Source organism: Oryctolagus cuniculus, chromosome 19 (assembly GCF_964237555.1).
Source record: "Oryctolagus cuniculus chromosome 19, mOryCun1.1, whole genome shotgun sequence".
NCBI lineage: Eukaryota > Metazoa > Chordata > Mammalia > Lagomorpha > Leporidae > Oryctolagus > Oryctolagus cuniculus.
The window spans coordinates 34404314-34430508 of NC_091450.1; the positions used below are offsets into that span (position 1 = coordinate 34404314).

Consider the following 26195-nt stretch of genomic DNA (forward strand, 5'->3'; position numbering starts at 1 on the left):
GTGCAGTTGCAGGTGCTGGCTTTGGCCTGGCTCAGCCCTTGCCACTGTGGCCATTTGGGACGTGAATCAGTAGATGAGCAGATGGGGGAACTGCCTTGCGGTCCCTACCTCCTCCCCCAGTTTGTGATTCTGCCTTCAAATCAATAAGAATCTTAATTAAAAAGGGGGGGGGCAGGTATTGATCCCTGGTACTCTGATGTGGTACACAACTGCTGGGCCAACTGCAGTCCCTCAAGTGGGTTTGGTTTTTTTAAAGATTGATTTTTTAAAAAAGATTCCTTTATTTATTTATTTTTTTCAGGCAGAGTGGACAATGAGAGAGAGAGACAGAGAGAAAGGTCTTCCTTTGCCGTTGGTTCCCCTCCAATGGTCGCCGCACCGCGCCTATCTGAAGGCAGGAGCCAGGTGCTTCTCCTGGTCTCCCATGGGGTGCAGGGCCCAAGGACCTGGGCCATCCTCCACTGCACTCCCGGGCTACAGCAGAGAGCTGGCCTGGAAGAGGGGCAACCGGGACAGAATCCAGTGCCCCGACCGGGACTAGAACCCGGTGTGCTGGTGCTGCAAGGCGGAGGATTAGCCTAGTGAACCCTGGGGCAGGCCTCCTTTATTTATTTTAAAGGCAGAGTTACAGAGAGGCAGAGGTCTTCATCAGCTGGTTCACTCCCCAAATGGCCACAGGGCTGGAGCTGTGCCGATTAGGAGCAAGGAGCTTCTTCCGGGTCTCCCACGCAGGTGCAGGGGCCCAAGGACTTGGGCCATCTGTACTACTTTCCCAGGCCACAACAGAGAGCTGCATCAGAAGTGGAGCAGCCAAGGGGCTGGTGCTGTGGCGCAGTAGGCTAATCCTCTGCTGCAGTGCTAGCATCTCTTTGAGTGCCAGTTCTCTAAGATTGATTTATTTATTTATTTGAAAGGCAAGAGTTAGAGAGGCAGAGGGAGCGAGAGATATCTTAAATCTGCTGGTTCATTTCCCAATTGGCTGCAGTGGCCGGAGCTGTGCCAATATGAAGCCAGGAGCTTCTTCCAGGTCTCTCACGTGGGTGCCGCAGCCGAAGCACTTGGGCCATCTTCTGCTGTCCCAGGCCATAGCAGAGGGCTGGATTGGAAGCAGAGCAGCCGGGACTTGAACTGGCACCCACATGGGATGCCAGCACCGCAGGCGCCGGCCCCAGTGGTTTGTTTTAAGACACTTCTTTTTGTAGAAAATTTCCAGTATGAAAGTAAAAGTAATTGCAAAATGAATTGGTCACTGTGTGCCCATCGCCTACCTTCAGCTGTGATGAGCGCAGGGCCAGATATGTCTCCCCTTTGTTCCCACTTCTCAGGAAACTCAGACTTTCCAGGACTTGAGGTTTCATCTATAAATAGTTCAGATTTTGAAGTTCCCTTTACCCGTATACAAAACCTGGAATATCCTTGGTTGTAATCGAATCTACTTAGCATCTTTTTTTTTTATTTTTAATGTATGGGAAAATTTACAGATTTGAGCAGAGTAGTTAATGACACTTACTGACACGACGACTATTTTGTTTTATCTTTATCTTGCTGTCTTTTTTTTCCTGACTGGATCTTTGCAACATATTTTTTGTTGTTGTTTATTTGAAAGGCATGTGAGAGAGGTTTCTTCTGTTTTCTGGTTCACACCCTGAAAGCCTGCAACAGCTAGAGCTGGAAGCCAGGAGCTTGGAACTCAGTCCCGGTCTCCCATGGGAGAGGCAAGGACCGAGTACTTGGCCTCAGCTGCTGCTTCCAGCGTGTGTGTTAGAGACGGGTGGGCTGGGAAGTGCATGCAGGACCTGAACCCAGCGGCTTCCCTGGGGCGGGGGCATCCTTGCAGCATCTTCTGCCGAGCCAAAGGCCCCTCCCTGCTGGCTTGTTTTATAGCCGCTCATGGAGAGAGAACTCCTTCCGTAAGTACTGCAGACTGTGTGTCCAAGGCATACAGATTACACTGCTGCTTGACAGTTGTGAATGTCACATTCATTCTGGGAAAATGTCTGATTGCCTCAAAACTTTTTAATAGTTTGACCCAGGATGTAAAGGGTTATACACCAGAATGCTTTTGTAAGTCTTTTTAATCAAATTGTTGAATTAAATTTTAAAGCTTTTCTTTCCTGATTGTAATGATTGTTGCTTCATGGCACCTTTTGAAAAGATTTGTTGCCATCTTTTTCAAGAAATTATATTCATTAATTTAAGAAGCAGAGAATTGGAGCACTCCCATCCACTGGCTCACTTCCAAATGTGTGCAGTGGTCCCCGACTGGCACCAAAGCTAGGGACCAGGAACGTAACCCAGGTCTCCCACGTGGGCAGCAGGGACGCAGTCTTCCGACTGATCAGCGCAGCCCTCACTGTGTGCATCAGCAGGAAGCTGGAGGCAGGAGCAGAGTGAGGTGTAGAGCCCAGCATTCCCATGGGAGATGCTGGCTGTAACCTGGCGTCTCAGTTACTAGGCCAGACGCCTGCCCGTGATAGCTTGTAAAGAAGAATTTAATTCGAAAGACAGAGTGACAGAGATATCTTCTGTCCCCTAGGTCACTCCCCAGACAGCCACAACAGCCCGAGCTGAGCCACACCAAAGTCAGGAACCACAAACGCCATCCACGTCTCCCATATGGGTGGCAGGGGCCTGAGTGTGTTGCACCATCATCCGCCGGCATCCCAGCTGCCTTAGCAGGAAGGTGGCTCAGAAGGGGAACCGCCAGGACTCTGACCCAGCACTCCCACACCAGATGCTGTCATGGCAAGTGGCAGCCTAACTCACTGTACCACTATGCCAGCCCCCAAGGTTTTCAACTTAAAAACTAGCAGACAGCAAAGTTAGTTTAGTTAACCTATGAAAACATTAACAGAATAGTACATTTTTTTCAGTGTTCACATATTAAAAGTGTAAAGAATTTCTTTTTTTTTTTTAAAGATTTATGTATTTATTTATTTGAAAGAGTTACACAGAGAGAAAAGGAGAAGCAGAGAGAGAGAGAGAGAGAGAGTTCTTCCATCCACTGGTTCACTGCCTAATTGGCTGCAATGGCTGGAGCTGTGCCAATGTGAAGCCAGGAGCCAGCGGCTTCTTCTGGGTCTCCCACGTGGGTGCAGGGGCCCAAGGACTTGGGCCATCTTCTACTGCTTTCCCAGGCCATAACAGAGAGCTGGATCAGAAGTAGAGCAGCCGGGACTCAAACCCGTACCCATATGGGATGCCGGCACTGCAGGCGGCAGCCTTACCCACTATGCCACGGTACTGGTCCAAAGAATTTGTTTCTTTAGTTCAGCAAAAGCATAGTTAACCTTTTCCTCCAAATTGTCTTGCTTTGTAATGTTTGACAGGTTTCAGAACATACAGATCAAGTCACTTCTGAGCTCTCTTCAAATGAAGCTAGTTCTTTTTTTTTTTTTTTTTTTTTTAAGATTATTTACTTGAAAGAGGGCTGGCGCCATGGCTCACTAGGCTAATCCTCCGCCTTGCGACCCCGGCACACTGGGTTCTAGTCCTGGTCAGGGCGCCGGATTCTGTCCCGGGTGCCCCTCTTCCAGTCCAGCTCTCTGCTGTGGCCCGGGAGTGCAGTGGAGGATGGCCCAAGTGCTTGGGCCCTGCACCCCATGGGAGACCAGGATAAGTACCTGGCTCCTGCCATCGGATCAGCGTGGTGCGCCGGCCGCGGCAGCCATTGGAGGGTGAACCAACGGCAAAAGGAAGACCTTTCTGTCTGCCTCTCTCTCTCACTGTCCACTTTTCCTGTCAAAAAATTTAAAAAAGTAAGAAAAGAAAGCGTTACAGAGAGAGGTAGAGACAGAGAGAGAGGTCTTCCATCCACTGCTTCACTCCCCATATCCCAGATGGCTGCAATGGCTGGTGCTGTGATGATCCGAAGCCAGGAGCCAGGACCTTCTTCCAGGTCTCCCATGTGGGTGAGGGGCCCAAGGACTTGGACCATCTTCTAGTGCTATCCCAGGCCACAGCAGAGAGCTGGATTGGAAGAGGAGCAGCCGGGACTAGAACCAGTGCCCAGATGGGATGTGGTGCCTCAGGCCAGGGCTTTAACGTTAACCGTTGTACCCCAGCATTGGCCCCATGAAGCCAGTTCTGATTCTACCTGGGTGGTTTTCTTTAAAATGGTATTTATCATGGCTGGCGCCGCGGCTCACTTGGCTAATCCTCCGCCTGCGGTGCTGGCACCCCGGGTTCAAGTCCCGGTTGGGGCGGCAGATTCTGACCTGGTTGCTCCTCTTCCAGTCCAGCTCTGTGCTGTGGCCCTGGAGTGCAGTGGAGGATGGCCCAAGTGCTTGGGCCCTGTCAGCCGCATGGGAGACCAGGAGAAGCACCTGGCTCCTGGCTTTAGATCGGCGCAGCACACCGGCCATTGCAGCCATTTTGGGGGTGAACCAACGGAAAAAGGAAGACCTTTCTCTCTCTGTCTAACTCTGCCTGTCCAAAAAAAAAAAAAAATGTTATTGATCGTTTGTTTTTACTTACTTGGAAGCAGAGAGAATGAGAAAGATCTCCATCTGTTTATTCAGTCCGCAAATGCTGGCTGGACCTGAGCTGGGCCAGGCTGAAGCCAGAAGCCTTCCCCTCCATCTGGGTCTCACAGTGGGTGGCAGGGATCCAGCTACCTGTCACTACCTACTGCCTTCCGGATGCACATTAGGGGGAAGCTGGACTGGAATCTAGTAGCCAGGATTGAACCATGGGTATTCCAAGTGGTGGCACAGTGCTCACCCCATATGCTTACTTTTTCTACCTCATAGATGATGTGTAGTGTACGTGACATTATTTACCCTGCATTCGAATCCCTGTGTGACCTTGGGCAAGTTGTGTGATTTTTATGTTTATCTGTAGACTGGACTGGTGCTGGGGGGGTCCCATGCAAGGTTTCTGGACCCAGCGCTTAAGGACCTTGTGTCCTGACCCTGACTTTGTAGTTGGGAAGCTGGAGTCTGATTTTGTCGACTGTGGCTGTTGAACACATGTGAGGCTTGCGGCACAAGGTCTTTTGGTGCTGTGTCAGCTCTGACAGGCTGGTTGGATGGCTGAACCGCACCATGCAGTCCTGTGTGGAGGGTTGGGCATTCCTGCTGAGGGTGCTAGGGGCTGCTGGCATGGGGCCAGGTACTTTGAGGGTCTTCACCTCACCTTGAGACAGTGGTGTGGGTCGGGTGACTTTCTAGTAGATGGTAGGTGTGATTTGGACCTAATCTTTGGACTCAGATGTCTCTGATTTTTCAATCTAAATCTCGGTACAGATTATTTGAGAATCAGGGACAGAGCCCCCATCCACTGGGTCATTCTCCACAGGCCCAGGAGATGGGGACTTTATCTAGGTCTTCCTCATGATGACAAGGACGCAACTGCTTGAACTGTTACTGCTGACTCAGAGTCTGTGTTAGCAGAAGTCTGGAATTGGAAGTGGAGCCAGGACCTAACCCAGCAGTGCAGGCGTTGCAGCTGGCATCCTAACTGCTGGGCCAGACTCCACCCCTGCATCTGCTGTTTCCTTAGGAACAGAGAACCACTTTTGTGTGTGTGTGTGTGTGTGTGTGTGTGTGTAGGGTAGGGTAGGGTAGAGCAGATCTGTCCGCAGATGCACTCCCCCAAATGCCTGCAATAGCTAGAGCTGGGTCTCCCATTTAGGTGTCAGGGACCCAACTGCTTGCGCCACCCTCGGATCCCATTAGCAGGAAGCCGGATTGGAAGCCAAGGAGCTCCGACTCAAGGCAGGTGCTCTGAGATGTGACAGGAGTGTCCCAGGTGGTGTCTTAGCTGTGCTGTGTGCCATTTGCCTGTCCCTGAACCACCTGGTACAGAGCAGTGAAAAGCCCTCTCCATGGCATGCTTGTTTTCCTAGTTTACCTTTTGGTTTTCTAGATTACCAGGCAGCTGAGTCCATGGCATTTGAGTTTTGTTTTAGGTAGAGGTAATTGCTTTGATTGGCGAGGGCGGAGCTGACAGATGTCTGTTTCTCACTTGGCTCCTGGTGGGTGGATCCCTCGGTGGATCCCAGGTGGGCAGGCAGTGGAGAGGCATCCCACACTGTGAGCACAGGCAGCTCCAGCAAGGGCAGCATGCACCCGTGAGGGGGCCAGCAAAGGCACTGCTGTTTGCTGTCCCGCTGGGTGGAATGCACTGAGATGTTTCCAGATCACCCCCCTGGGCAGGGTCTGCATTCCCCGACCGTGGGCTGAGCCCTGGGGGCGCGCTCGCTGACTGGTGCTGTCCCCACGCCTCCCTGGACCTGACCTACTCCCGGGTGTCATTATTTAAAAGGATTTCTGGAAGACATTGTAACCCTTCCTGGCGTCCCTGTCACCCATCCAGTGCTACATAGAACGTCCCAGAGCGTGTCGTTAGAGCTCACCTGCTTTGTGCTCTCTGGTGGACAGTCACCCTGGGGTCTTTGTCATTCACAGTGCCTTTTCCTCTCCAACCGTAATTTTCTTTTTTCTGTTCTTTGGTGGTAGGTGGCACAGTGTAACCCTGGTATCCCTGCTAAGCACGCTTGCTGCCATATTTAGCCTGAGGCTGACATAAGTAAGACAACTGAAGGTGTAACTTGGGAGGTGAAACTCCATGCCCCTGACAAGCCGTGGGACACGTGGGCCTTGGGGGCGGGGACTGGGCTGGCCTCTGCATGGCTGTGGCAGTGGACGTGGCATGTCTGACAGCTCGTTCTCACTTGCGGTTTCTCACCATCGAGCTCTGTTTCTTTTCTAGATAGTAACGAGTTTCCCGTTACGTGAGACAGTAGACAATAACTGGAGGTGCTCACAGCGCTCAGTAATGTTTGTTCTATTGTTTTGTCTTTGAGGTGGAAGGGGGGTCTGTGCCCTCAGGACATGAGGGGATAATGTGTGCGTGGTTCCCAAAGACCAGTGAGTACATCCTGTGCATCTCCCACAGCTCTGCAGGAGGGGCCTCCAGCACTAGCTCGTCTCTGGTCAGGCTTTTCTGTCCCTCAGAACTCTGTGATGGCCACGTGTTCGCTTACTTTAGAACACGTTCGTGTATTTTCATCTGCTTGAAAAAGGGAGCACACGTGGAGGGAGGCAGAGATCTACCATCTGTTGGGTTAGCACCCAAACACCTGCAGTGCTCATCTCTGGGCCAGGCCAGAGCCAGGAGCCCAGACGCCATTCTGGTCTCGCACACGAGTGGCAGGAACCCAAGTAATCAGGCCATCACCTGCCGCCTCCCAGGTGCGGTATTGCTGAGAAGCTGGATCGGAAATGGAGTGACCAGGACTAGAACCGGCACTCTGACATGGGATCAGGCATCCTGTGTGGCAACTTAACCCACTGTGCCACGGTGGCTGCCCCAAGTGTTTCAGTTGTCCTCAAAAGGTCTTGGTAATATATTGAGGGTAGAGGCCCTGTTGCTAACTTTGGGTCTAAAGGAGAATCAGATCGGAGGTGATGCTCCTGAGCAGTCCTGGGCGTCCTGGCCCCCTGACTTCGTGGGATCGTGAATGCATTAGCATAGCTCAGCCCCTTGAACCTGCAGGCTTTGTGAAACAACTCAGGAATCCAGAGGCAGAGGGACGTGGGTGACCGTAGTTCTCTGCTTTTCCCGAGCCAGGCGATGGATCACTTGGAGTCCTTCATCGCGGAGTGTGACCGGAGGACTGAGCTCGCCAAGAAACGTCTGGCAGAGACACAGGAGGAGATCAGTGCGGAGGTCTCTGCAAAGGTGCGCCTGTGGGCAGTACTGCATTGCCGGTGACCGGCAGTGTGCTCTGCCGCGTGCCTTCCCGGAATGCACAGACGACTGTGAGGAAGAAGGGCGTCAGTGACCCTTGATCCCCAGGAGCTGCCCCTTCTGTCTTTATCTCCTGTCCATTTTGCCCTCCTCTGTACGTGTGTTTTAAAATGCAGTTTTCAAGCATCCATGCATAAGACAGGCGGCAGCAGACTCAAGAGGGCGATGGCAAAGCCGTGGTGCATCCCTGTTGTGGATTGGAGGTCCATCTGTGGCTGGCCACGGTGTTAGCTGCACCACTCTCCTTCTTTTCAGTACTGTCAATGTTTAAACTTTTATTTGAAAGTCAAAAGAGACCGATTTCATCTGCTGGTTCACTCCCTAAATACCTACAGCAACCAGGGCTGTGCCAGGCCAGAGCCAGCAGCCCATAATTCAGTGTGGGTCTCCCGTGTGGGTGGCAGAGACCCACGCACTTGAGCCATCAGCTGCTGCGTCACAGTGCACACAGTAGCAGGAAACTGGGATTAGAAGCAAGGCAGTGATTGGAACCCAGGCACTGCAGTATGGGACGCACGTGTCTCCCGTGTCGTGTTCACTGCTGTGCCCACACCCACCTCTCTTCAGTTTTGTGAGAGCGTTTCTTAGGACGCATGCAGGTGGTGTTTGGGCCAGAGGTGGTGTTTCGTCTCCTGCCCTCTACCCTTTGGTGTGTTCATTGGCACAGGAGGGCTCTGCTCAGTTGTTATGGAGCAGTGCTTCTGTGGGGTGGAGCTGCTCCTTCTTCCTGGTCCTCAGGCTCTGCTCTTGCCTCAAGGCAGTGCTGCATGGCGCACGTCTTCTCGGGCCACAGGGGCAGGGGTCTGCATTTCTTACCCTGTAGAATGTGCACAGCTGGGGTCTTGGGGAGCTGGCACGCCCACCCGTCACGGGGCGTAGTTGGGGCAGCTCCCCTTTCAGGTTGTCCTGCTGTTTGAGCAGCTTCTCTTCTTCCCACGAAGGTCCCAAGCGTTGAGGTTGGCCATGGCTGCTGTCTTGTTTCTGAAATCCCGTAACTGGGAGTTCTGTGTCCAGCACACGTGGTGCATTTAACCTAGATGTTTTGTTGCCCAGAGACTGCCTGTAATAGACAGAAAACGAGACAGCCTAGAAGAGGAGCAGCGTGTGATCATCCTGGGGGCCACTGTGGCAGGGGCAGAGGTGGACAGAGCGCACTGTGCACGGTCAGATCTCAGTGGTGGCTAACGGTGCCGTCACTGGTAGACTGTGCGGGCCGCTCTGTGGGTTGTAAGCTGTTTCTGTCCAGTGAAATAGACCAGAAGCGCAGTGGGAGAAGCGCTTGTTTCCTTCGCATTAAAAATCTTTCCTTTTTAATTTCTGCTTAACTGATTCTTTTTGCCCTCAGGCGGAAAAAGTGCATGAGTTGAACGAAGAGATAGGAAAACTCCTTGCTAAAGCCGAGCAGCTTGGAGCTGAAGGAAATGTGGACGAATCCCAGAAGATTCTTACGGAGGTGGAGAAGGTTCGTGCTAAGAAGAAGGAAGCGGAGGTAAGTGAGAGAGCTGTCCCTGAGGGGGGGTCTGGGTGACTGGTCAGTGAGAGAGCTGTCCCTGAGGGGGGGTCTCAGTGACTGGTAGTGAGAGAGCTGTCCTTGTGGGGGGTCTGGGTGACTGGTCAGTGAGAGAGCTGTCCTTGTGGGGAGTCTTGGTGACTCAGTAGTGCTGACCTGTGACCCTGGTGCCCAGTGTGTGCACTTTTCATGTCTTTACCATTGATTTGAAAGGCAGAGGCCTAGCGACCTTCAATCTGTGGCTGGCTCCCCAGTGCCCACGACAGCTGGGCCGTGTCAGGCTGGCGCCCAGAGGCAGGAGCTCCATCTGTGTCCTGTGCGTAGGTGGTAGGAACCCAAGAATTTGGGTCCCCTCTGCTGCCTCCCAGGTGCATTAGTGGAAACTGGATCGAGAACAGAAGTGGGACTCGATCCCGGGTGCTCTGGTGCTGGACGCGGGCTTCCCGGGTGGCATTTCACCCGCTGGGAGGCACACCTTGCCCATAATGACTGTCCTTCCAGAGATGTAGCAGACTGTTGGGGTGTTTGACCTGGCAGTTGAGGTGCCACTGTGGATCCTGCATTCCGTATCTGAGTGCCCAGGTTGTGTCCTGTCTCTGCTTCCCCTCTAGCTTCCTGTGAATCATTAACACCCTGGGGGGCAGCAGGTTGATGGCTCAAGTAGTTGGATTCCTGCCATCCTTGAGGAAAACCTCAACTGAGTTTCAGGCTCCTGGCTCTGACCCCAGCCCAGCCCCAGCCCGACCACTGTTGTCCACTGGGCGAGTAAGTCAGAAGAACAGGGAAGCGTGTGCTCACTTGCTCTCGCTCCCTCCCTCCCTCTCCCCTCTGCCTCTCAAACAATAAATTTTAAAAGTAGGTAAGTATTTAAGAGGACAACTCCTATTTTTTTATGTGGAATTTGAAGGAGTGTTTTAACTTAGCATAAGCAGCAGTAACTGTGTCTGGGATTTCTTTCCTTCTCTATTTGGTGCATGTTGCCTTGAGGTTGAGGTTTTTTTAAAAGATTTATTTTATTTATCTGAAAGAGTTACAAAGAGGTAGAGACAAAGAGAGAGGTCTTCCACCAATGGTTCACTCCCCAGAGGGCCGCAACGGCTGGAGCTGCGCCGATCCAAAGCCAGGAGTCTGGAGCTTCTTCCAGGTCTCCCACTCAAGTGAAGGGGCCCAAGGACTTGGGCCAACTTCTGCTGCTTTCCCAGGCATAGCAGAGAGCTGGATCAGAAGTGGAGCAGCCGGGACTCAAACTGGCGCCCATATGGGATGCCGCTGCTTCAGGCCAGGGCATTAACCCACTGTGCCACAGCGCCAGCCCCAAGGTTGAGGTTTGATGCTTCCTGTAACTGGACACAGCTTCTGCAGTGGCTTCAGGAGGGATTATATTTTGTTCGAGTCTGTCATCCCTTTTCCTGGCGGAAGCATCTGATGTGGTTAATCCCCCAGATTTTAACTTTTGGAGGTGCACTGGGGCGGTTGCCTGGGCTTTGTGACAGGTCCATGGCTGGCTCTTGTCTTTGCTGGTTTGTAGATTTCCTGTCCAGGTAGGGGTCTGTTCACCTGCTCATTCTGGGAGCAGAACCTGCTTGCTTAGTGGTTGGAGTTTACTTCTGGCTTTGATATCTTGACAGTGTGTGTGTGTGCGTGTGGCTGCAACAGCCAGGGTCGGCCAGGCCAAAACCCGGAGCCTGGAACTCCCATCTCAGTCTCCCACGTGGGTGTAGGTTTGCAAGCACTTGGTCTGTCTTGCACTGCTTTCCTGAGTGTGTCAGTAGGGGGCCAGTGCCCATATAGGATGCCGCATCACAGGCAGCTCCTTAACCCACTGCACTGTAACACTGGCCCCAAAGTTGAGTTTTTAATGTTTATTTAAAAGAACCCTCTTCGGGCCAGCACCACGGCTCACTTGGTTGATCCTCTGCCTGCAGTGCTGGCATCCCATGTGGGCGCTGGGCTCTAGTCCCGGTTGCTCCTCTTCCAGTCCAGCTCTCTGCTGTGGCCCGGGAGTGCAGTGGAGGATGGCCCAAGTGCTTGTGCCCCTGCACCCGAATGGGAGACCAGGAGGAAGCACCTGGCTCCTGGCTTCGGATCAGCGCCAGCGCTCGCCATGGACACCATTTGAGAAGTGAACCAATGGAAGGAAGACCTTTCGCTCTGTTTCTCTCTCACTGTCTAAAATGATACCTTGTCAAAAAAAAAAAAAAAAAAAAAAAGAGAACCTCTCATCCCACAAGCGTTTTCATTTTGCAGGTGGGGCGCGTGTGGCATGTGTGTATCTCACCTGCAGGTGGGGCGCGTGTGGCATGTGTGTATCTCACCTGCAGGTGGGGCGCGTGTGGCATGTGTGTATCTCACCTGCAGGTGGGGCGCGTGTGGCATGTGTGTATCTCACCTGCAGGTGGGGCGCGTGTGGCATGTGTGTATCTCACCTGCAGGTGGGGCGCGTGTGGCATGTGTGTATCTCACCTGCAGGTGGGGCGCGTGTGGCATGTGTGTATCTCACCTGCATTTCTGTGCTGTTCCTCAGGAGGAGTACAGGAATTCCATGCCTGCATCCAGCTTCCAGCAGCAAAAGCTGCGTGTGTGTGAGGTCTGCTCAGCCTACCTCGGTCTCCATGACAACGACCGCCGCCTGGCAGACCACTTCGGGGGCAAGTTACACCTGGGCTTCATCCAGATTCGAGAGAAGCTCGACCAGTTGAGGGTAAGTGTATTTCTGGAGAAATCTGGCCATCCTCACTTTTTTTTTTTTTTTTTTTGCCAGGCAGAATTAGAGAGACAGAGTTATAGACAGTGAGAGAGAGACAGAAAGGTCTTCCTTCCGTTGATTGACCCCCTCTAATGGCTGCTACGGCCGGCACTACGCTGATCCGAAGCCAGGAGCCAGGTACTTCCTCCGGGTCTCCCATGCGGGTGCAGGGACCCAAGCACTTGGGCCATCCTCCACTGCCTTCCCGGGCCACAGCAGAGAGCTGGCCTGGAAGAGGGGCAACTGGGACTAGTACCCGGCACCCCAACCGGGACTAGAATCTGGGGTGCAGGCGCCGCAGGCAGAAGATTAGCCAAGTGAGTCACGGCGCCGGCCACATCTTTTACTTTTTAACAGTTTTCTAACATTTTCAAACTTTGGATTAACATGTAACATTTTTATGGAGTATATGGTTTCTTTTTTTTTTTTTTTTTTTTTTTTTTTGACAGGCAGAGTGGACAGTGAGAGAGACAGAGAGAGAAAGGTCTTCCTTTGCCGTTGGTTCACCCTCCAATGGCCGCCGCTGCAGCCGGCGCACCGCGCTGATCCAATGGCAGGAGCCAGGAGCCAGGTGCTTTTCCTGGTCTCCCATGGGGTGCAGGGCCCAAGCACCTGGGCCATCCTCCACTGTACTCCCTGGCCATAGCAGAGAGCTGGCCTGGAAGAGGGGCAACCGGGACAGAATCCGGCGCCCCGACCGGGACTAGAACCCGGTGTGCCGGCGCCGCAAGGTGGAGGATTAGCCTAGTGAGCCACGGCGCCGGCCTGAGTATATGGTTTCTTAATTAAACAATAAACACCTCGTGTTCTAGTGTTCTCCCAGAATTTAATCTTTATAAATTTGAAGAACAGAACTCTTCTATCCACTGGCTCACTTCCTGTAACAGCCAGGACTCGGACAGGCCAGGGCCTGGAGCTTCGAACTGAATCCAGATCTCTCACATGGGTGGCCGTCCCCTGTTCACAAGAAGTTGAGACAAGGAGAGAGATTTTTGTTTGTTTCCTTATGTGAAAGGCAGGGTACCAGAGGGGGAAAGTCAGAGAACGAGGCTGACTGTCTGCTGGTTCATTCCTCAGATGACCTTGATGGCTGGGACTGGGCCATCTGAAGCCAGGAGTTGACTCCACCTGGGTCTCCCACGTAGGTGCAGGGGCCAAGGACTTGGGCTGTCTTGCTGCTGTTGCTTTCCCAGGCGCATCAGCAGGGAATTGGATTGGAAACAGAGCAGCCAGGGCTTGCACCTGCACTCCAGCAGAGGGATTCCGGTATCCCAGGCACAAGCGTCCTGTAGTACACTGTCCCAAGGAGAGCTTTTCAAAGACAGGAATGAGTCTTAGATAGTTTGGAACAACAATCTTTGGTCACAGTGGTTACTAACCAGCGTGATGTTCATCTGAGGTCGACCAGATAGTGGCTGGGCAGGTGTCCTTGTGGACATTGTGTGTAAGTAAACTGGACCAGGCACTCAACGCCTGAGAACTCTTTCTGTGGGACTTTCGGGCTTTGTGTGTGGGCAGGGCCAGGGGAGTTGAACCAGTGACCACATTTTTGACTGAATGACTTTGACTTTGCTCTCCCTCCTCTGTACCTGAAGTGAGGAAAGGCCAGACACCCAGCCCCTCACTGTGGCGTGTGGAATGCTGAATGGCACCCAGGGGCCTTATTTGCGTCCAGGAAGGAGCCCTCCCCGCTGTGGAGGGCTGCCCCAGGGGACGGGTGATCATGGGGCTGGAGTGGGAATTAGGAGGGCACTGAGGGTGTTCTTGGCCACTGGGCTTCAGACAGATTGCTCTGTGATCCCAGTGGAACTTCTGTTTTTAAGTTTCTCTTCACTTACATTTTACTTGGAAGACAGATGGAGAGACAAGATAGAGCTCTTCGTGGTCCGCTCCTGAGAGGTCGACAGCAGCCAGGGCTGAGCCCAGCCAAATCCAGGGACTGGGGGCTCCACCTGGGCCTCCCATGTGGATGGCAGGAGCCTAAGTACTTGAGCCATCACCGCTGCCCTCGGGTGCACCTTAGCCGAGGGGCCGGGCCAGGCCAGGCCAGGCGCTCTGCTCGCCAGGGATGCTGCGCCGCTGCATCTCACGCCACCTCACTGGTGGAGGCTGGAAAGATGCTGTGCCGTCACAGCTGGTGTGTGTGCTGAGGATGGGCGAGCCTCGGGCTGTGGGGGAGCAGCCTCGCCCCGTTGGCAGCTCCAGGGGCTCACTGTGTTCTCTCTCTCACTGTGTGTGCTTCAGTCCCGCTGATCTCCTGTCTTATTTATTGATGCAGTGTTGTCTTTGGAACACTCAGAATTTTCTCTACTAGGCTTTTTGTTGTTGTTTTAAAGATTTTTGTATGTATTTGAAAGGCAATGACAGAGGAGAGAGAGCCTCGATCCAAGTCACTGTAACGGCTGGGTCTGGGCCAAGCTCAAACCAGATCCCAGTATTCCCGTGTGGGTGGCCCTGGCCAGTGTGTGGACCGTCTCCTGTTCACCCAGGCACGTGAACAGGGAGCTGGATCAGAAGTGGGACAGCTGGGACTGTGGCACTGCAGGCAGCATCCCGCGGGGCCACCACAGTGACCCCCCCAGTGTTGGAACAACAGTCACTCTGCTGTGCCTCCCTCCAGCCTCCACCATCTTGTCTGCAGCCTCCTCCACACCCTTCCCTGGCTCCGGCCACCTCTGTGCTCTCACACGTTTTTGTTTCTTTATTTTTAAAGCTGTGCGTCTTTATTTGAAAGGCAGGAGTGACACAGAAAGGTCTTCCATCTGCTGATTCACTCCCCAGATGGTCGCAAGAGCCAGGCCTTCCTCCAGGTCTCCCTTGTGGGTGTAGGGACCCAAGCACTTGGGCTGTCTTCCGCTTCTTTCCCCAGGCGCAGTAGCAGGGAGCAGCCAGGACTTGAACCAGAGCCTATGTGGTATGCCAGCACTGCAGGCATTAATGTGCTGAGCCATAGCGTTGGGCCCCCCCATTTTAATGTTTTAAAAATTGGCTCATTTATTTGAAAGGCACAACTATAGAGAGGCAGAGAGAGAGAGAGAGAGAAAATCTTCTATCTGCTAGTTCACTCCCCAAATGCTCACGGTGCCAGAGCTGATCCAGAGCCAGGAGCCAGGAGCTTCCTCCAGGTCTCCCTCATGGGTGCAGGGGCCCAGGCACTTGGGCCATCTTCTACTGCTTTCCCAGACCATAGCAGAGAGCTAGGTTGGAAGTGGAGAAACTGGGTTACTTCCTTCTTCCTTCCTTCCTATTTTATTTTATTTTATTTTATTATTTTTTAAAGATACTCTAGTGTGGGACCTGAATCTTTAAAAAAAAAAAAAAAAAAAGATTGATTGATTTAGGGGCCTGCTCTGTGGAGTAGCATGTAAAGCCGCCACATGCAGTGCTGGCATCCCATTTGGGTACCGGTTCTAGTCTCGGCTGCTCCACGTTCAATCCAGCTCTCTGCTGAGGCCTGGGAAAGCAATGGAAGATGCCCAAGTCCTTGGGCCCCTGCACCCACATGGGAGATCCGGAAGAAGCTCCTGGCTCTGGATCGGCACAGCTCCAGCCATTGTGGCCATTTGGGGAGTGAACCAGCAGGTAGAAGACCTCCCCAACCCCCACCCCTCTGCCTCTCCTTCTGTTTATTTAACTCTTTCGAATAAATAAATAAAACAAGTTTAAATTTTTTTAAAGATTTACTTATTTATTTGAAAGTCAGTTAGGCAGAGAGAGAGAGAAACGACTTCTATCCTCTGGTTCACTCCCCAATTGGCTGTGACGGCCAGAGCTTCTTCAGAGTCTCCCCTGCAGGTACAGGGGCCCAAGGACGTGGGTCATTTTCTGCTGGTTCCCCGGGCCACAATAGAGCTGGATCAGAAGTGGAGCAGTCGGGTCTCAAACTGGCGCGCATATGGGATGCTGGCACTGTAGGTGGCGGCTTTACCCACTACGCCACAGCGCCAGCCCCAGAACAGTGTTTTAACATTTTCTTTTTCTTTCTTTCTTTTTTTTTTTTGAAAGGCAGAGTGGACACAGAGAGAGAAAGGTCTTCCTTTCCTTTTGCCGTTGGTTCACCCTCCAATGGCCGCCACGGCTGGCGCACTGCGCTGATCCGAAGGTAGGAGCCAGGTGCTCCTCCTGGTCTCCATGGGTTGCAGGGCCCAAGCACTTGGGCCATCCTCCACTGCACTCCCGGGCCACAGCAGAGAGCTGGCCTGGAAGAGGGGCAGCCAGGACAGAATCTGGCGCCCCGACCGGGACTAGAACCTGGTGTGCCAGCGCCGCCAGGCGGAGGATTAGCCTAGTGAGCCAGGGCGCCGGCTGAGAACAGTGTTTTGTTAAGCAGCATTCACATTCCTGTTTTTAACTTGCTCTTTCCTCATTTTCTCAATTGTGTAGAAAACTGTGGCTGAAAAGCAGGAGAAGAGAAATCAGGATCGCCTGCGGAGGAGAGAAGAGAGGGAGCGGGAGGAGCGGCTGAGCAGGAGGTGAGACTAGGACCTGGGACGGGCCGCTGGGGAGCCCTACTGTGCTGGTGGTGCTGGGGCCTCGGGGAGCCCTGCGGTGCCCATGGATCTGTTGCTTGGGATCATCAGGGTCTGCTCCTTGCCCAAGTGACCATTAAGGAAAAATAGACACACAGCATTTTCTGTGTGGCAGTGGACAGGCTGGCCCAAGACTTGGCCTTTTTTTTTTTTTTTATGATTAAAAGACAGTTACAGAGAACCAGAGGCAGAGATGGGGAGAGAGAGAATCTTCCACCCAGCGATTCACTCCCCAAATGGCTGCAGTGGCTGGAATTGGGCCGATCTGAAGCCAGGAGCTTCTTCCTGGTCTCCCATGCGGGTGCAGGGGCCCAAGGACCTGAGCCATCTTCCACTGCTTTCGCAGGCCATAGCAGAGAGCTGGATTGGAAGAGCAGCAGCTAGGACCTGAACCGGCGCCCCTTATGGGAAGCCGGCACTGCAGGCTGCAGCGTTACCCACTATGGCACAACGCCAGCCCTAAGACTTGGTCTTCATTGCTAGGGGGCTTTGATGACAAACAGGCCCACCTGTGTTGGCCTTTGAGAGGAAGAGGCTCTGCCCTCACCCACAGAAGCTGCCCTGCTGAGCCCTGGGATGTAGTGCCCGGCTCACAGGGCAGGCTGGAGCTGAGATCCTCCTGAGTCTATGGGTTTTGTTCACTGCACTGCGTGGGACCACTGGACAACTACGGTGAAGGCTGGGATCTGACTGCCAGGTTGCACCTGCTGTCCCTTGAAGAGCAGTGTAGGTCATCGTGGGGGAAGACCGCCAAGAACCTGATTGGGAGACTCCACACCAAGGAGGTGGCAGTTTGCACCTGGCCAAGGCATGGAGGGTTCTGGGTGTGTTGACGGGATTGGTTGGGGAACCGTGCGAGGGAGGCATAGGCCTTGTGGTCTCTGCCTGGTTAGATTGTGCAGGTGGGAGAACCTGCGGTCTGTGTGTTGGGGTGAGGAGGGCCTGGGGAAGGGAATGGCTCTGCGCATCCTCACTTGGAGGTGCCTGGTAGCCAGCAGGCAGACGTGCTGGGTCTGGCTGGTGCTCAGAGAAGAGCTTGGAGACAGCAGCCAGAGCTGCACTCCCCTGAAAGGGTGTCAGTGTGGGAGTTGGAAAGGGCAGCTGTGTGTCGTGTCTTTTGTTTGTTCGGTCCCTGTTTGCAGAGGTGACCACAGCTGTGGTTACGCACGTCTGCGTGCACAGTGCTCTTCAGGCCACATGCGTGGCAGGCCCGTGTGGAGCCCCTTGTCTTTGTCAGCTGCCCCGTGCTTCCAGAATGGATGGAGATGAGATCTGCTGTGCTGTGCGTTTCTCAGGGTGCGCGTTAGAAGCTGGGCTTTGACGCACCTCGCGCTCTGCGGCCGCACAGCATGCTTGTGTCCATCGGGAGGACTTGGAAAAGCCAGTGGCTAGGGGCCGGCACCATGGCTCACTTGGCTAATCCTCCACCTGCTGCGCCGGCACCCCAGGTTCTAGTCCTGGTTGGGGCACCGGTTCTGTCCTGGTTGCTCCTCGTCCAGTCCAGCTCTGTGTTTGGCCCGGGAATGCAGTGGAGGATGGCCCAAGTGCTTGGGCCCTGCACCTGGCTCCTGGCTTCAGATCGGTGCAGCACCGGCCGTAGCAGCCATTTGGGGGGTGAACCAACAGAAGGAAGACCTTTCTCTCTGTCTGTCTCTCTCACTGTCTAACTCTGCCTGCCAGTGGCTGACCACCAGCTTGTACACGTGGCGGGGGCTCCGTTCCCATGGGCCTTGTAACTCGGTGATGCTGTCCCTGTGGGCACTGGCTCTTCCTGCTGAAAGCCAGGCATAGGCAGGCGGCTTTGGGAGAAGCTCTCTGCCTTGGGGTGCTGGGGGGCTCGGGGGTGGGGAGGTGCTGGGGGAGATGCCTCAGGAATCGCTCATCTTGTTTTCCCTTTCTAGGTCTGCATCGAGAACCAGAGATCGCAGGAGGTGGGTTTCCAGATGGATTCAAGCATTCTCAGAAGTCTTCCCACACTGTTTCTCACTGCACAGCTGTCACTTGGGAAGGGCACGGCTGCTCCTCGGCCTGCACGCCCGGGGAGTGTTTTCGGGAGGCATCATGAGGGTCGCGGGGCTGGCCAGCAGATGCTAACCCAAGAGACTGTGTTCATCTAAAGCATACATTGATGAGAGGACTGGGAGAACTTGCGAGGGAGGAAGGCGTCCGGGTGCGTCCTGGGGCGCTGGGCGCCTTTGGCCTCTCATCCCTCTGAGTCTTCTGGACTTTTCCAGGTCACGTTCCCGGGAGCGGCGTCGAAGGCGGTCAAGGTCTGCCTCCCGAGAGCGGAGGAAGTCTTCCCGGTCCCGGTCCCGAGACAGACACCGACGCCACCGCAGCCGTTCGCGGAGCCACAGCCGGGGTCACCGCCGGGTTTCCCGGGACAGGAGTGCGAAATACAAGTAACTACCATGACTCCTTGGGTAGCTGCCACCAGGAGCGAGCCCCTCCTCGTCGTGTTGCCAGGGTCTGCTGGGGCTCGGGCAGCCAGGCCCTCTGGCCTTCCTGGTAGTGACAGGGCCAGGCGGCTGTGCCCCAGGTTTTCGGGCCTTGGGGAGTGGTGACTGAGACCCTGGGAGCCGGGGCCTGGGGAGGAGCTCCTGTGTGCCCTGTACAGAGCTCGGCTGAACCGCAGTGGAGACTGGGGTCCTGCCAGGCCCTGCTCTCTGCTGGCTTCCCACGCGGTGGGTCGTGTTCTCCTGCGTTGTTTGTTCTAGGAGCTTTCCCTCTCAGTGAACATCTTCGTAGATGTCACTTATTAGCTGCTACTGTGAGGGGGGCTGTGCACAGCACAGCGGCCTGGGGTGCACGGCTTCCCCAGCCTGGCGCCGAGAGTTGCTGTTGTGGGTTCCTGAGCAGAACCCTGCGCTGACCCTCGGTGCCCATTTCCCAGGTTCTCCAGAGAACGGGCTTCGAGGGAGGAGTCCTGGGAGTGTGGGCGCAGCGAGCGGGGGGCCATCGACTGGCGGCTGGAGAGCTCCAACGGGAAGTCGGCGTCCCGGAAGTCGGAGGAGAAGGAGGCTGGGGAGATCTGAACCTGAGCCCCGGCACTGTATATAGTCCGATCGGCGGTCAGCACAGCCTACGGCTCCCCTTTCTATTTGCTGAATACAGCTCATCTTTTGTAGTTTAAACTTGCTGTTGTTTTGGAGCTAGCTGTGCGTCGTAGAGCTGTGCAGTCGCTCCTGTGTTCCAGCATCGTGCTGAACGGGAATAAAGGAATCTGACGGGCCGCCTCCATTGACTCTGTTCTCCGCTGGAGGGCCTGGGTGGTGTGCGCAGAGGGCGGGGCTTGCCCAGCTCCCGGCCTTGCTTGCTGGGTGTCTGGGTTGCATGTCTCTGCCTCTCGGTGCAGGGCCAGCGCAGGCCCCAGCAGGGAGGAGGCATAAAGAAAAGAACGAACCGGCCAGGCCGAGGCTGTTGCTGCTGCCTCTCCCGGGACTGTAGCCCCCCTCTGAGTGTATTCAGGACTGAAGCAGACCTCGGGTGACACCCATGTGGCAGCCGTCCCCCTTGGCCCGTTTGTGTGGCCTGACTGTTGTGTGCTCTGCCCGCTCTTTGTGCTGCTCTGCCTAGATGGGTACTTTGAGACCAGAGTGGGGGCTGGTGTGGCACGGCTGGTCCAGCCAGCGCCCGTGATGCCAGCGTCCCGCATTGGAGTCCTGGCCGCTCCACCTCTGTTGCAGCTTGCTGCTTTCGTAATTGAAAAGCAGTGGACGATGGCTCAAGTACTTGCCCAGCTGTGGAGTTCCCACCTCTTGGCCTCAGCCTGGCCCAGCCCTGGCTTTGCTGCCACCCGAGGAGTGAACCAGCAGGTTACAGGTCTCTGTCTGCCTCTCCCCGTGCTTCCCTCCATTCTCTGTCTGCCTGTCAGAACATAGGTCAGTCATTGCCCCTGAAGGAGGAGGAGACCAGAGTGAAGTGCTAGGAAGGTGTTTTTGGAGGAAGCTTCTGATGGGCACAGTATGGAGACCTGGAGTCACCCCGTCCTGTCTGTCTCTGCGGAGGTGCAAAGCTGCCTTGGAGCTGGTTGGCTGTGAGCGCTGTCGTGTGGGTTTGGGGGCCATCACAGTGGTGACATGGCTGATGGTCCCACCCACGCTCTCCTGCTGTAGCTTCCCCTTGCAGGGTGACATGTGGGCATGGTTCTTTCCTTTTCCCTTTCCTTTCCTTTTTCCTTTTTCCTTTCCTTTTTCCTTTCCTTTCCTGGCAGAGTGGACAGTGAGAGAGACACAGAGAAAGGTCTTCCCTTGCCGTTGGTTCACCCTCCAATGGCCAGCACGGCTGGCACGCTGCCGCCGGCGCACTGCGCTGATCTGAAGGCAGGAGCCAGGTGCTTCTCCTGGTCTCCCATGGGGTGCAGGGCCCAAGCACTTGGGCCATCCTCTACTGCACTCCCGGGCCACAGCAGAGAGCTGGCCTTGAAGAGGAGCAACCAGGACAGAATCCGGCACCCCAACCCGGACTAGAACCCGGTGTGCTAGGGCCACTAGGTGAGGATTAGCCTACTGAGCCGCGGCGCCGGCCTGTTTGTTTTCATCTGCTTGAAAGGCAGAGCAGCAGAAAGACTAAGAAAGATCTCCCTGGAGCTTAAGCTGTTGCCTGAGACACCGGCATCCCATGTGGGGCCGGTTCAACTCCCAGCTGCTCCACTTCCCATCCAGCTCCCTGCTGTGGCCTGGGAAAGAGATGGACGATGGCCCAAGTGCTTGGGTCCTGCACCCATGTGGGAGACCCAGAAGAAGCTCCTGGTTTAAGACTCGCGCAGCTGTTTTTTTTTTTTTTTTTTTTTTTCTTTTGAAAGATTTATTTATTTATTTATTTGAGAGGCAGAGTTAGAGGCAGAGGTGGGGGTGGGGGCTTTTGTATCCACTGGTTCACTCCCCAAATGGCCGCAAGGGCCAGAGCTGTGCTGATTAGGAGCCAGGAGCGTCTCCCACACAGATGTAGGGGCCAAGGACCTGGGCCATCTTCTACTGCTTTCCCAGGCCACAGCAGAGAGCTGCATGGGAAGTGGAGCAGCCGGGATGAGAACCTCCGCCTGTATGGGATGTTGGCACTGCAGGCGGTGGCTTTACCCGCTGCCCCACAGCACTGCCCCCCTCCAGCTGTTCTTGAGGTCATTTGGGGAGTGAACCAGTGGATGGAAGATAGCTCTCTCCCTCCCTCTCTCTGTAACTGAAAGAAAAAGGTCTTCCATCCTCTGGTTCATTCCTCAGATGGCTTCAGCAGCTGGGACTGGGCCAGGCTCAGCCAGAAGCCCCTAATGCCGTGTGGGTCTACCACGCAGGTCCTGCGCACCAAGCACTGCAGCCGAAGGTACGTATTGGCGGAAGCTGGATCCGACGTCCCCAGCAGCAGCTTTACCCAGTGCGCCCAGCAGCCATCCCAGGCTGACTGAGGCGGTGGCCAGCGAGGCGGGCACTGCCCGGACATCGCCCAGGCAGCCCTCCCTCGGAGCCAGCTACCACTGTGGACCCTTCTCTATCTAGTAATGCCTGTGTGGTCAGATAGTTACACTGCAGTCTCGGGGAGTGGAGTTACCCACATCCTGTGTTCTCTGTACGCTGGCACCAGCTGAGCCCCCCAAAGCAGCAGTGTTGATGCTGTGGCCTCTGGTAGCCCCACCAGGGGAGGAGAGCCTGTAGCCACACTCCTGCCGCTCACTGTGGGAACAGTTCTGTCAGTGCCACGTACACGTCCGGTGGTGCTCGTCAGCTTGAACTCTTGACCTCCAGAGGCCTTTCCTGCCCCCAGATATCCTGCCTGCACCCGGCCCCGTGGCCTGCACTGGGGGGCCCAGGGTCCTGCTCCCTTCCTACAGCGGTCCTCGATGTTGCATGCAGGGCCCCTCATCGAGAAGCTGCAAGGTCTGGGCCTTGGAGGTGTGGCCAGCCTTGGGGAGCAGACGGTCGTTGGGAAGCCGTGGGGCGGCCAAGGTGGTCCTGCAAGAGGATGGGGACCGGAGCGAGTGCTCAGGGTGGCCCGTGGTGCCGTGGTGCAGGCAGAGGCCCCCAGCTTGGGCAGTACCCCTGGGAGGGTGGGGCGTGAGGGCTGGAGAACCCCCACCTGCCCGCCCCTGGGGATGTGGGTGCTCTTTAAGAGCATGGTGGGGCCCGTGTTGCGGCGCAGCTGATGGAGCCGCCGCCTCCAGCTCCAGCTTCCCGTAAGAGCAGCAGCGTGTGTCCCGGCTCCCTGCTCACGTCTGGAAAAGCAGCAGGAGACTTGAAGAAGCTCCTGGCTTCAACCTGGTGTTGAGCAGCCGTTTAGGGAGTGAGCCAGCAGATGGGAGACCTCTCTGTCCCTCTTTGTCTTCGTAACTCTTTCAAATAAATAAATTTGAAAAAAAATTTAAAGTGTATCGTCCTCACCATTTTCAAGTGTACAGTTGGTTTGTTCACACTGTGCAGCCTTTACCACCACGTGCTGGAGGGGGGGTTCTGAAATGGCAGAGGGGAGACCCCTGGACTGAGAGAGCCTGGGGTGCCACCTGAAGGCAGCTGGGGCCGGCAGGGCTGTCCTCCCCGGTCCTGGGGTCTGGGGCCGGCAGAGCCTGTCCTCCCCAGTCCTGGGGTCTGGCTCCACTGCCCTCAGTGCTGCTGGTCTGCCCCCACCCCATCAGGTGTCCACCCACCAGGCTCAGTACGGTGGGTCTGAGGGTGGTGTCAGGGTGATAGGGTGCACTCGGCCCTGGAAGTTTTCCATACACGTGAGGCCCAGCGGAGGGGAGCTCATGGGCTGGGAGCCGCCTTCTCTCTCACCCTTTAGTTTGGGATACAAAAATGTGGGAAGTAAATGAGCCTGGTGAGCCCATCTGAGGTCACGGTGGACTCGGCTGCTTTGGGTCACCCTGGAGGAGTCCTGCCCTGGCCACTCTTCTGTTTTTAAGGCTTATTAGTTTGAAAGGCAGAATGAGCTCATCTGCCGGCTCACAATGGCCAGGGTTTGGCCAGGCTGGAGCCAGGAGCTTTCAGTCTCCAGGTGGGTGTATGGGCCCAGGGATATGAGCCATCTTTATTATTCTTATTTATTGTTAAAGCTTTTATTTATTTATGAGAGGTAGAGACACAGAGAGAGGTCCTCCATCCACCGGTTCACTCCCCAGGTGGCCACAATGGCCGGAGCTGGGCGGATCCGAAGCCTGTAACAGTCAGCTTCTTCCTCGGGGGTACAGGGCCCAGGCACTCGGGCCACCCTCCACTGCTTTCCCAGGCCGCGGCAGAGAGCTGGGTCAGAAAAGCAGCAGCCAGGACTAGAACTAGAACTGGCGCCCACATGGGACATCCGTGCCACAGCTGGAGGATTAACTCACTGCGACTCTGCGCTGGCCCCTGAGCCATCTTGTGTTGCTTTCCCGGGCGCATCCGCAGGGAGCTGGATCTGGGCTGGAGCAGCTGAGACTAGAACCGGTGCCCTGGCCACTCTTGTCTCAAGGTCCTCTCCAGCCACACCAGGAGTGAGGACGGTGGTGGGCACCTCGTGTGGGCCATGGGAGTCTCCGTGGGGCACAGGCACACGCGTGGGTCTCCAGCCAGCTCTAGAGCGATAGTCGGGGTGGGAGGCCCACGCTGGCTGTGCTGGCGGGTCCTGGGCCTTACTGCATCGCACAGGCGCGGGTGCTGGGCGCTGGGAGCTGCAGGGCTTCACTGGGAGGGTGTTGCCTGCTGTGGTGCCGCGGGGGAAGGGGAGGCGTGGAGGGCACTTTGCGGTGGAAGCTGTCTGGTCCTGCTCTGGGGAGGCTGACTCATTGCCATGGTTCCTGGGCCCCGTCTCAGACTTCAGTTGACTGGGGTGGGGGCGCAGGAATGTGCCATGGGGTAGTGGGTAAAGCCACATCCCATATGGACACTGGTTCAAGTCCTGGCTGCTCCACTTGTGATCCTGTTCCCTGCTGATGCTTCTGGGACTGCAGTGGGAGACGGCCCTCACCCACCTGGGAGACCTGCAGGAGATCCCAGCTTCGGGTCCACCCAGCTCCGGCTGTCGCAGCCGTTTGTGGAGTGAAACAGCAGATGGAAGATCTCGCTCAGTCTCTGTCTCTCCCTGAAACTCTGCCCCTTACTGCCTCAGGACAGGGGTGCCAGCCCCAGGGTGGCCACGTGGGCACCGGGCCTCACTGGCCCCAAGCGCGACCTAAGGGTCTTAGGAGTGAGCGTCCCCGGGTGCTGCTGGGATCTGCAGCCTGCACTCGACCTCCGGTTTTGTCTGCACCGTGGGTGGGTGGGTGGGTACGTTTGGGAGGCTGAGGGAGAGCCAGTGCCCCCCCGAGATCCTGGGGGAGCCGGGGACCCAGGCTGGAGGCAGCCGAGTGGCACGAGTGTGTGCATGTGTCGGGGGGGGGATTCTTTCAGCAGCCCCTCGTGGACTTGCAAGCAGGAAGGAAGGAACCAGCCGGTTGCCCACTCCTGTCCCCTGCAGCTGCACAGGGGCCTCGGCACGTGCACGGACGTGTCCCCAGGCCGGCCCTGCACCTCAGGTCACAGACTCCACGGACACTGTCGGCCACTCACTCAGACTTTATTCAAAGACCAGGGGTGGGCTGCGGGGATGGGGGGTGCAGGGGGCAGAAGGCAGGGGAACTCCCCGGTCCAGCTTACCCATATCTGCAGGTAATGTGGGGTCAGTTCTCTAAGCCCCTCCCTCACAGCTCTGGGAACAGGATCTCAGTATGTGGGGGAGGGGCAGCTCTGCACAACAGGCTCAAGACCCCAGCCCCAGGACCCCTCTTCAGGGCTGGGTGCCATCTGCCTGGCCGCCCCGGCACAGTCTGGGATCCTCAGCCAGGAGCTGTCTTCCAGGATCTCCTCACTGTGTTAGTTGTTTCCAAGACTGGGAGCCCCAGTACCCTAGCTCCTTACTGGGGCCTGGGGAGACTCGGATTGGGGGAGGGGCCCCTGGACAGGGCCGGGGCGGGGCACGAGGCTGCATGGCACCGCCTTCAGCTTGCCCTCAACATGCCTTCGGGCCCGTGTGTGGCTAGGCGGTTAGGACTCAGGCTAAGGGTGGAGTAGTGGCGTAGCGGGGAAAGATGCTGCCTGTGGAGCCCAAGTCCCGTGTGGGCAGCAGTTCAGGCCCCGGGGGCTCCACTTCTGACCCAGCGCCCTGCTGATGCTCCTGGGACTGCAGTGGGAGACGCCTGGGTGCTTGGGCCCCTGCACCCACGGGGAGGTCTGGAAGAAGCTCCTGGCGCCTGACTGTGGTCTGGCCCAGCCCTGGCCACTGTGGCCATTTGAGGAGCCATCCAGCAGATGGAAGATCTCTTGTTCTCTGTCTCTGCCTCTTTCTCTGTAACTCTGCCTTTCAAATAAATAAATCTCCTTTAAAAAACCCGTAATGTCTAGACTCTGTCACATCACGAGGTATATTAGCATGTTTAAAGTAAAAGACCCAGGAACGACACGGACCACAGGGAGTGCCTCGGGGTGAATGAAGCCAGGCCCCTGCTCCCGTTGTAGCTCCTGGGAGGAGCACCTGCAGGCAGCCGTGAGGCTCCGTGACAGCTCTTCCCTGCTCCTGAACTGAGTTCCTGCTCTGGCCTCGCTGAGGGTCTGTATCCCCGCAGGACCCACTGTGCCCCAGCACCTCCCGGATGTGTGATCCTGGCCAGAGATCTGGAGCGGGACCCGGATGTGGCGGGTGCGCTTATTGTACCTGG

General features: G+C 55.7%; 1 protein-coding gene across 12 annotated transcripts in view; it reads left to right on the forward strand.

The window, feature by feature from the left end:
* The window catches only part of LUC7L (LUC7 like), a 31981-nt gene extending 12209 nt beyond the window's left edge, over positions 1-19772 (forward strand). For 7 of the 12 annotated variants that reach the window (XM_051842113.2, XM_070064215.1, XM_070064220.1 and 4 more), the window contains 6 exons: positions 7576-7686; positions 9101-9244; positions 11790-11966; positions 18442-18471; positions 18775-18942; positions 19434-19772. In XM_051842113.2, the coding sequence (XP_051698073.1) occupies positions 7576-7686; positions 9101-9244; positions 11790-11966; positions 18442-18471; positions 18775-18942; positions 19434-19673 (870 nt within the window). In that variant the 3' untranslated portion in view covers positions 19674-19772. Of the gene's footprint in view, positions 1-7575; positions 7687-9100; positions 9245-11789; positions 11967-16394; positions 16484-18441; positions 18472-18774; positions 18943-19433 lie in introns of all 12 variants that reach the window. The other 5 variants (XM_051842114.2, XM_051842118.2, XM_070064214.1 and 2 more) reach the window with 1 other exon arrangement.
* The last annotated feature ends 6423 nt before the right edge of the window (positions 19773-26195 follow it).